This window comes from Sinohyriopsis cumingii, chromosome 2, assembly GCF_028554795.1.
Source record: "Sinohyriopsis cumingii isolate HCF-2022 chromosome 2, ASM2855479v2, whole genome shotgun sequence".
NCBI classification, from domain to species: domain Eukaryota; kingdom Metazoa; phylum Mollusca; class Bivalvia; order Unionida; family Unionidae; genus Sinohyriopsis; species Sinohyriopsis cumingii.
Window position 1 is genome coordinate 121485346 of NC_142962.1, and position 11161 is coordinate 121496506.

At 34.9% G+C, this 11161-nt stretch overlaps 1 protein-coding gene across 4 annotated transcripts in view; it reads left to right on the plus strand.

Annotated features, from left to right (window-relative positions):
• LOC149805714 (uncharacterized) overlaps positions 1–11146 on the plus strand; it is a 113921-nt gene extending 102775 nt beyond the window's left edge. For all 4 annotated transcript variants that reach the window (XM_089950388.1, XM_089950392.1, XM_089950389.1 and 1 more), the window contains exons 3-4: positions 3442–3592; positions 9540–11146. In XM_089950388.1, the coding sequence (XP_089806514.1) occupies positions 3442–3592; positions 9540–9816 (428 nt within the window). In that variant the 3' untranslated portion in view covers positions 9817–11146. The remainder of the gene's footprint in view (positions 1–3441; positions 3593–9539) is intronic.
• Positions 11147–11161: the final 15 nt, after the last annotated feature.

Genomic DNA, 11161 nt, shown 5'->3' on the forward strand with positions numbered 1-11161 from the left:
TAAGCCCTGCGCGTGTATGTTTATGCACGTATATTACAAAAGACCAACTGAGCATCATTCTAATAAAAAAAATAAAAGAAATATGGCAAATTGACCCAGAACACAATATTATAGTTCAAGGAAATATCCTGATTTAAGTTCCTTTATGAAATTTCACTTGATATTTTCATAGGTAGATTGAAACGCGCTACACAATTCTCGGATACTGTCGAAAAACTAAGTAGTGGAAATGATAACAACTCAATTAAATTGCTCAGTTTATAAGAAGTTTGAAAATGTCATTTGTCTTGGTTTTAATATAACTAAATGCACACTTTAATTTATAGCAAAACTTCGAGATGGAGTTCTTACTGTTTGAATACTGAACCAGAAAGATAACAACATCCTAAGGAGCCGCAATAGCTCAGTTGGGAGAGAGTGGTACTCGTAATCCAAAGGCCGTGGTCAGAAACCAGGCCACCCCTTTTCGGTTGCCTCTGTGTTCTCTTAGGAAATACGCTTAGCTCCCATTTCCTCAGCATGAAAAATATCCAGTAATGTGTTAAAAGTGCCAGTAAGAACAACAACAAGGCCAAAAAAAATCTTGAAATTCCATGATCACAAAATTTCTGTAATAATTGTCTACACTAATAAAGCCTGGAAGGAACTATCTTCTAAAATGCCCCAGATATCATGAAAGGCAATGACTAATAGGATTCCCCAGATATCATAAAAGGCAATGACTAATAGGATTCCCCAGATATCATAAAAGGCAATGACTAATAGGATTCCCCAGATATCATAAAAGGCAATGACTAATAGGATTCCCCAGATATCATAAAAGGCAATGACTAATAGGATTCCCCAGATGTCATGAAAGGCAGTATCTAGTAATGTCTAAGATATTATGAAAGACACTGTCTTTTGGAAAGCCCCAGATATCACAAAAGGCACTGTCTAGTAGAATTCCTCAGATGTCATGAAAGGCAGTGTCCAGTATAATGTCTAAGATAGTATGAAAAACGCTGTCTTTTGGAAAGCCCCTGATATCATAAAAGACAATGACTAATATGACCCCCCCCCCGATATCATAAAAAGCAGTGTTTACTAGAATGCCACATATATCACAAAAGGAGCTGTCTATTGGAATGCCCCAGAGATTATTAAATGCACTGTCTACTCGACAGTCTCAGATATCACGAAAGACACTGACTACTAGGATCTCCTAGATATCATGAAAGGCAGTGTCTACTAGAATGCCCCAGGTATTATGAAATGCACTGTCTGATCCAATGCCCCCAGCTAACATGAGCTATGTAACAAATGTATTAATAATCACCGTTCAACCTTACAACATACATACATGATCCTCACACAGTACAATATGTACCACGAACATCAGCATAGAGAGAAAGGGCGGTTGAAGTTAGACAAGATGTAACACGTATATCAATATAAACAGTAACAGCGTTTGAAATAAGGCAAGCTGTAACGCGTACATCAACATAGACATAAAAGGCGTTTAAAGTTAGATAAAATTTAACAAGTATATCAACACAGCAAAAAAGTGTTTAAAGTTAGACAACACATAAACGTACAACATGGACAGAAAAGGCGATTAAAGTTAGACAAGATGTAACACGTACATCAACATAGACAGAAAAGGCTTTTGAAGTTAGACAAGATGTAACACGTACATCAACATAGACAGAAAAGGCTTTTGAAGTTAGACAAGATGTAACACGTACGTCAACATAGACAGAAAGGCTTTTGAAGTTGGACAAGATGTAACACGTACATCGACATAGATAGTAAAGGCGTTCAAGGTTAGATAAGACGTTACATTTACATCGACATAAACAGAAAAGGCGTTTAAAGTTAAACAAGATATAGAACGTAAATCACATAGACAGAAAAGGTGTTTGAAGTTAGACAATATGTACCACGTGTATCAACATAGGAAAGGCGATTAAAGTTAAACAAGATATCGAACGTAAATCACATAGACAGAAAAGACGTTTGAAGTTTAACAAGAAATAACTCGTACACGAACAAAAAAAAAGGCGTTGAATAAGATGTAACATATATACCAACATAGACATAACAACGTTTAAAGTTAGACATGATGTAAAACGTACATCGACATAGACAGAAAAGGCGTTTAAAGTTTTACAAGTTGTAACACGTACATCAACATAGACAAGAAAAGTGTTTAAAGTTAGACATGATATAAAATGTACATCGACATAGGCAGAAGAAGCGTTTACAGTTAGACAAGAGTAAGACTGTTAAATATTTAGCTGACTTACTTGAATTACAACATTCATCCTGATTGAAAACTATATGTTAATTACTTAATTACAAAATTCATTCTTATTGAAAACTATATATTAATTACTTAATTACAAAATTCATTCTTATTGAAAACTATATGTTAATTACTTAATTACAACATTCGTTCTTATTGAAAATTATACTTAAATTAATTACTTGAATCACAACATTGGTCTTTGTTGAAAATGATTTTTAGTTTAATTATTTGAATCACAACATTGGTCTTTGTTGAAAATGATTTTTAGTTTAATTATTTGAATCAGAACATTCGTCTTTGTTGAAAATGATGTTTAGTTTAATTATTTGAATCACAACATTCGTCTTTGTTGAAAATGATGTTTAGTTTAATTACTTGAATCATACTATTCACTGTTATTGCAAATGACAGATTAATTGCTTGAATCGCAACATTGATTTTTATTTTAAAATGATATTTAGTTTATTTATTTGAATCACAACATTCTTGAAATAATTGATATCCTTTAAAAAGGAACAATCATGACATAATTAGGCACTTATCATTATTTATTATGTCATTTGGATTAAGTATTAAAAATCCTCGGATTGAAAAGCCTGAACTGTGTTGAAATATATGAGAAAAAAAAAAAAAAATATATGTATATATATATATATATATATATATATATATATATATATATATATATATATATATATATATATATATATATATATATATATATATATATATATATATATATATATATATGTAATACACATATCAAATCCTAGTGTTCACGTATCTTTAGAAACGATATACAACATGGCATTTTCAATAAATAATTTGAATATACACAGAACGAATATTACAGTTACCAGATGCGTTTCCTACTATAACGTATGGTTCTAATGCAATTTAGAGATAATCAGATGAAGTTAAAATGTTATATGTATATACAAACCAGACAGTTCCTATCTATGGCTGTATTTTGGCATTCTGACATTTGGATACATGCGTGTACCTATTGCAGGGTCGTGGAGGGTGTAAAGCTAATGATTCTAACCCTGTTAGGCTTGTTCTGATGTTATTGCAACTATGTTTCTACTTGCATCTTACATAAATAGCTTCACAAACATTACACATTTGTTTGAATGAGCCTTTCATTGCAGGTATCACACCACTACACCAAGCTGTGCTCGATGGAAATTCGGCAGCGGTCCAGCTTCTCATTAGTCACGGTGCGAACATCAACAAACAGGATGAAGATTCATGGACCCCGCTTCATGCTGCATGTGCGGATGGGTATCCAGATATTGTTAAGTGAGTGTTCCAGTTTTTATTCTCTGCATCCAGACAGATCGCAGTGTTTACAGCTAACAGGACAAAGCAAATATGCTGTTGACCCAGTCGCAGGAGTTGCTTATTTTTCTACTTGTTCAATGACTTGAACGACTTTACTTCTTTCTTAGACATTTAAGTATGATTTTACAAAGTTAAGTAATTTCCTCCATTGAAATCAAATTTTGTCATCTTATGGTTTATCCCTTCATAAGGAATACAAGTCGTAAATCGATTTAGTTAACAGGTTAATACTATACTTAAAGAATACATGCCGTACATCGATCTAAATAACAAGTTAATGACACACGATGGTGTGTGTGTGTGTGTGTGATTTGGATTTTTAACGTAGCTTTAACAATTTTTCAGTCCTATAGCTACGATGTCTGCAGTGTGGCAGTTTATAGTGATGTCTAGCACTGGGGCATCATGCTGCAGATATAAAGCATGATCTCCCACCCAGTCACATTATCCTGACACCAGGCCGACCAGTCCTAATACTAACCTCTTAATGCTGATCGCCAAGCGAGGTAGCTGTTAGTACCATTTTTATAAGTCTTTGGTATGACTCGGACGGGGATCGAACCCACGACCTCCCGCATCCGAGGCGGACGCTCTAACCATTAGGCCACTGGAGCGGTTAATACACAGTGGTCTTAATGTAATCATTATAATGTTTGTACTCTTGTTATCAGACAAATATTCAGCAATACTTTGTAATTCGACTGACAACGTTTGAGCTGCTGACAAAATAATCTTAATATTCAGGTCAGTAACAACCCCAGAAATGGCATATACTCTTTTGTGAGGAGGTAAATACTGTTGTTGTTGTTGTTGTAGGGTTTAACGCCATTTTCAGTATTCTCTGTTACGTGTTTAGGCTTGAATAAACAGCAACACAAGAAAGAGTGAAAACATCAAGCTTTGAAAAATTTAACAAATAATTCATTTCCCTCGGAAAATACAGTAAAAATAATAATAACTGACAGTTTTAAGAATCAAATCCAAAAATAATCCAAGAATAATCCACAAATAAAATTTTAGAAGTCCTAATATTGAAATGTTCTAATCGAGTCCCGATTAAGAATCCAAGATGGAAGGCGATGACGTATGCTGTATCCTGTACTGTGTTGAAGTCTACAGTTCCTTGTAGAAACACCATAAATAATCAGGTGTTTGAATTAATGAAATTTCTTTTTCAAGAATCCTGCATGAGCACTCAAAATATTTCCAGAGAAACGAAGTGATCTTTTAGAATCCAAATAATTCGAATAAACATTAAAATGTAATTCCCAAAATGACACAACAAAAGAAACACCTTTACGTCCCAGAGTTTAGAAACCCAACTGAGATACTCTGTCTAAGCATCACTATTAAAACTAAGTAAATGCGCAATTTTGGAAATGCCTAATTGCGAAATAGAGGATCACATGATCATGTTTACACACAAAAAAAGTTACGTAGCCCCAGTATGACCTTGATAAAACCAATGATTTTACTCCGAGAAAAAAGTTGTTTACTTCACTAAAAACTGTTTACAATTCGAGGGTCACGACAATAAAAATAAATATATTAAAAAAAACTTGTTCACGTGGCTGTTATTAATTTTGAATTAAGGTCGGGAACCAGGTTAGCCTTATGTGTTTAAAAAAAATGAACAGTCATTGTCAAACTATTTTCTGGAAAAAGTATTGAGCTCCTAGTAAACAAAACTACATTAATTTGACATAGAATGACATTAAAAAAAAAAGATTTTAAAACTTACAAACAATTAAAATCAGATATAAATTAAGTCAAATATACATAACAGTACATGATAGACTATACATGGCGGCCGGTATAACTGGTGGACGGAGAACCCGGGAAAAACCACCAATCCACGAGAAGCTACTGGCAGACTTTCTCACATACCCACATTACCCGAGCCTGAAACTCGAACACACGCAGACAGAGGGGAGATGGCAGTCATCCGGAACGGTGAGCGCTTTAGACCACTCGGCTACTCGGGGCCCCTGGTAAATATTGCTGGACCTGAAAACTAAATGTTGGCCGCAGTCTTCAAATTCAAAATTTCACAGGAAATCACATTTTTTTTGTATTCAAACAATCTCACAAATAATTATATTTTGCAAATTGTTGTTTACAAGTTTCAAAGAAAATGTAATACAAATCTGTGAAAATTACGCATGTTTGCAGATTACTTTCAGTGATAATAAAATTAAAGTAAGCAGCGGCATCTCTAATAGCAACGTGGTTTGAAACAGTGATGTGTGAGGAAGGAATACAATATGTGTTTGATCTACGTAAACATAGTTTTGTATTCGGCTAAATTTACAATGCAGTATGAGGATTACATGGTCAATCCACAAAGATTATATATATATATATATATATATATATATATATATATATATATATATATATATATATATATATATATATATATATATATATATATATATATATATATATATATATGTGTGTGTGTGTGTGTGTGTGTGTGTGTATGTATGTATGTATGTGTATATATATATATATATATATATATGTGTGTGTGTGTGTGTGTATGTATGTATATATATATATATATATACATATATATATATATATATATATATATATATATATATATATATATATATATATATATATATATATATATATATATATGACAAGTACGGAACTTTGCCCTTCTACTACATTTCAGTTTAATTAAATATATTGGTTAATTCGCTTTAACCAACGTAACATAATAAATGCATTCAGAAAGATGAATATTTTCTACTTTGAAACTCATTTTTGACGTACAAGCCATTAAACATTTGCTATATATGTATACTCTATAATTTCACAATGATAAATGTACCAACAAATGGTGAGGACAGTGCGACATTCGAGTTTGACAGAAACAGCTAAACTGGGCAGTGTATGCAGCAACATCTGCTTGCTTTATTTCCAACTGGCATAGACAAATTGTACCAACGTTAGGTCAATCGGTACACAGTTTCCCTTACACTTCCAGATACCAGAACCTCTATTTGAATATAAAGGACAGCTACCTTGCCCGATAATGATGCGTCCAAACCAAACAACTACTTGACCAATTATTGGGCAGAAGAAAATAAAACTGTACGAGATGGTTTTGATAATGGTAGACTTCCGATGTCATTAAAGGTTTATGAAGCTGGAACTGTTGAATACCGGATTACATTGTCAGCTAATGAAATTAATTTTATGGCAGACAAAACCCAGCCAACAAGTTGGACCTGCTTCTTATCCAAGGAGGCAACGGTCTGATGGATGAAGGGTTTGCTACTTTAATTTATGGTCTTATGCAATGGACAGATTATGTACACAAGTACAATACAAGCTATCTATTATACGGTCATTTGCGACAGTATCAGACACTATTACAAATGTTAAGACAGTAAAACACCTCAAAACCCAAACCTCTTTATACCGGAATCCCCATAAGACCGATTTCCCCCCCCCCCAAATTCTTCATTTAATATCAACTTTTTCCAGAGTAAACCGAAACCCTTTAACTCTGAATACCGAAACAAATTTCGCTCCCAAATTCCAATTTTACACTTAAAATAAAATACCCCATAAATCCGAAGCTCATTTGAAACTGGGACACGTGTTTAAGCTGCTACAGAATTATTACAGTTGGCATGTACTGTATGTAGTATTATGATCTGTGAGACACACCCAGAAAATGTCCCGAGGGAACGCGAGTTTAAAGCAACACTTGACACGCGCCGACACAGATATTGGCTGACAACCAGAAGTCATTGCGCCAAACAAAAGAACCAGCTATTAAAGCTTGTTACATATATTAATGAATAATAATAGTTTGTAGGTAAGCCATTTAAAAAAAAGCAATTGTTTCTCCACTGAGTATCTCAATTGATTCTATTTATTTTATATATGATCAATAGAACACTGTTTTATTGTGGTGGTTTTCTTCTAAATTAAATATCAGGGCTTCATTAACGAGACAATGGAGAGAAATCAATACAGACATTTATTTAAGTAGCCATGGCTCAAAAGCTCCGCTGCTTTAATGAATTAATGTCACAAATGCCAGGGACACACGTAGCTAACAGGAACGCGTAGGTGACCACACATATATCCTTTAAATGGATAAATAATGTACGCAAACAGATGAGTCGACAGGGGAGACTACATCATTATGTTCTTGGACATCAAACGGACCTGATTACGTCTCAGTCAGGTGACTTTGAACTAAAAGTGCTTCATATTTGCAGCCTCTTGATCTGGGCACAATTCGTGCATTCTATGCTAGGTATCGTAAACACCAGCTGCGTTGCCTTGTGGTAAAGGTCGATTATGTTAGTGAACTTTGTAAGCAAATTACTCTGTTCGATGCTATCCACATGGGGCCCCGAGTGGCCGAGTGGTCAAAAGCGCTCTCCTCGGATCACTGCCATCTCACCTCTGTCTGCGTGGGTTCGAGTCTCGGATTCAGCCATTGTTGGTATGTGAGAAAGCTTGCCAGTAGCTTCTCGTGAGTCGTTGGTTCTTTCCGGGGTGTTCCCGGGTTCTTCCACCACCATTAATACTGGCCGATACTGGCCGCCATGTATAGCCTATCGTGTGCTGAAAAATGGCGTAAAACAACAACAAAAAAAGCTATCCATAGGATTTTGAAAGCTGTTCAGATATGACATCTGGTATAGTCATGACGTGCTTTGAAGTGGCCGGTTTCCATATCCATGTGGACAATGACAACATCAGTGAGGATGACGACAAGGACTTTACTTGGCTCAACTGTCTCATGAATTACTACTAGACATTGACCCTGCGTGCCTTTATAATTTTGACACTGATGTTCATGTTGATTAAAGCGATGAATACGTATGTTCTGAGCCACCTGGCAGTGATATGAAATACCCTGAAATTTTAATGCTTATAAAGAGAGTTAAAAAAAAAATCTTCGCGATTGCTAAGCATGATAGTTTTTTGGCTACAGCAGTAGGAATGGAGTCATTAACACAAGCCACATTAGTTTAAAATGTTGTAAGAAACAACAGACACAGATCCATGCCTTCTTCAAGCTTGACTCTTGAACTGTGAACATTATGAATTATAACAGCAGTTAAACAATGTCGGGTATCGTTCATAAATCCAATGGACGTATAGTAAAGCTTTCAAAGTAACGTATCTCATTTTTCAGATGTTTCTGGTGACGAGGACAATATTTCTAATTGGAGCAACTGTATTTATTCATGTGACAGGTTCCAATTTTCGAGAGGAACGTATATTGTTCAGCAAATTCTTCAGTAAATGCATGTATTTACCAAAAAAAAATAATTTAGCAGCTTTCTTCATTGTGTGCACTTGTACGCACACAGTACCGATGCTCTCTCTCTCTCTCTCTCTCTCTCTCCTAAAGTGCAAAGAAACCTCTTTTCACAGCTGCAAAAACATCACTTAACCGAAAACTTTCCAAAAACCGAAATAATTGTTGGGACCCAAGAGTTTTGGTATTGAGGATTTCACTGTATTAGCAGCCAGAGTACGACTCGGATAAAACTAGATTGACCAAATTTCAACAGTACATAACAAATTCAAACGCAAAATTACTCCATGATGTTGGTGGTATGAGTGTACTTTGTTTTGGAGAGTGACTTGGTTATAAAAAATATGTCGTATCGTTGGATAAAACAATAGAACAATAAAGTACAGAACCCCAATTAGCTCTCCTAAACAAATTCTTTAATTCTAAAATTTTCACAGCCTTCTGCTTCATATCGCGTTGAAAAGTATAATAAATGCATCCCTAGCGATATACTATTTTGGTTTTTGGTGGATACCTTGGAACCCAATATAATTTTTTTTTAAATAGGTTCGCCTACTTTGGCAAAGATAATAATATGATTTACATTATTACGATACGTTTCAGAATCCTGCTGGATGCTGGAGCCGATCCACGTATCAAAACTATGGAAGGTGAGAGACCACTTGACCTTGTGGAAGCTTCAGACTTTCCGACGATTAAAGTAATGCTTGAACATCCCGCTTGTAACCCCAGGAGGCGATATAACGGAAAATCAGAGAAAGAAGAGGAGGAGGAAGACGAAGAGGAGCTGGAGGAGAAAGAGACGGAAGATGAGGGGAAGAATGAAGAGAGGTCTGTAACGAATGGACTAGCCAGTGCTCAACAGCTTGTGTCTAGATGAAAAGGATATTGAACTGGTTGAAGTTCCATCGTTCGTATTTGGGTGACATTTTGTAACAAGTGGCAGGTGCATTAATGATTTTCTAATATGGCAGAGACATTGGATAAAGGGCATGCTATTCTTTTTTTATGTATGAATCAAAATGGCTAATTAGTGGTGGGAACAAAAGGAAGCGTTTTTGTTTTCGTCATTTACCTGCGTTTGTATTTTTATTTGTATTCATCAGTGTCTGTTTATCATTTCTGTAATAATAATAATTTATTTCGTAGGGTGTTTGAAGTTTATTCTCAAAATGAAAAAAAAAAAAACAAACGTTTTGGTGGGCAAATTTTTCAATGCAAATTGTGAATTAGTTGTGAAATACTAAGTGGTGGGGTGTCCTTTTTGTGGGCTGTAAGTCACTTTATTTTGCTACGAATGAAAAAGGTGTAATTAAAAACAGAAGAAAAATTTAAGGATATCTGCTACAGTGAGAGACAGCCAAACTCTGGTTGGGGTGAAGAAGGACAGACTGTGCATTATTGCATGCATATTGCTTGTTTCACAAAATCCTGTACTTTTTGGCCATAAAGGCGGTTTAAGTCACTTAATTTTTATCATTGCAGGCATTTGGTCCAGTTAATCAAAGCGGCAGGTTTTTGGAGATAGTGAGTGAGGAAGAAATATAGAAAATAGACTAGCAACTATATTGCAATAATGTACGAACGATCTTGATGGTATCACGATACCAATTGTTTTTCCATAGACCTTAATGCTAATGTTTGGAGAAATAAATATATTTTCTATCCTACTTTAGCGTGCATGTCACACACTTTTCTAGAGACCAGTGTTAGATTGTCAATTTGAAAAGGATAAAACCAGGTACTCCATTGCATTTAAGAGAGATAACTCTGCTGGAACTAGACGGGGTAAGATTTATCTAGTCACAACAGACACAGTTTCAGACATGTGTACCACATTTGAAAAAAATCATAAAAAATACAAAATATCATCTAGATAGGAATTAACATGATCTCACATGTTGCCAGGAGGCACAACGTTTTTTTAAGCCTAACAGAAAGTACAACTGTTACATAATGCACCAATCACAGCTAGTTTTGTTGTTTATTTCGAAATACAATGTTCCCTACACCTTAAGTCACGCCCACCTGGACTTGCGCAATTGGTACCGTTATACCTGATAGACGTATTTATTCACTTCCAATGTTATCTATACATGATGTAATACAATATCTTAATACCCACTGGAAATCTTCCACAAAACCGCCTTCTTTACTCACTTACATGTCACTGCATCCTACATGAATAAAGGTACATTTATTTCATATAATCATATACCTCAACA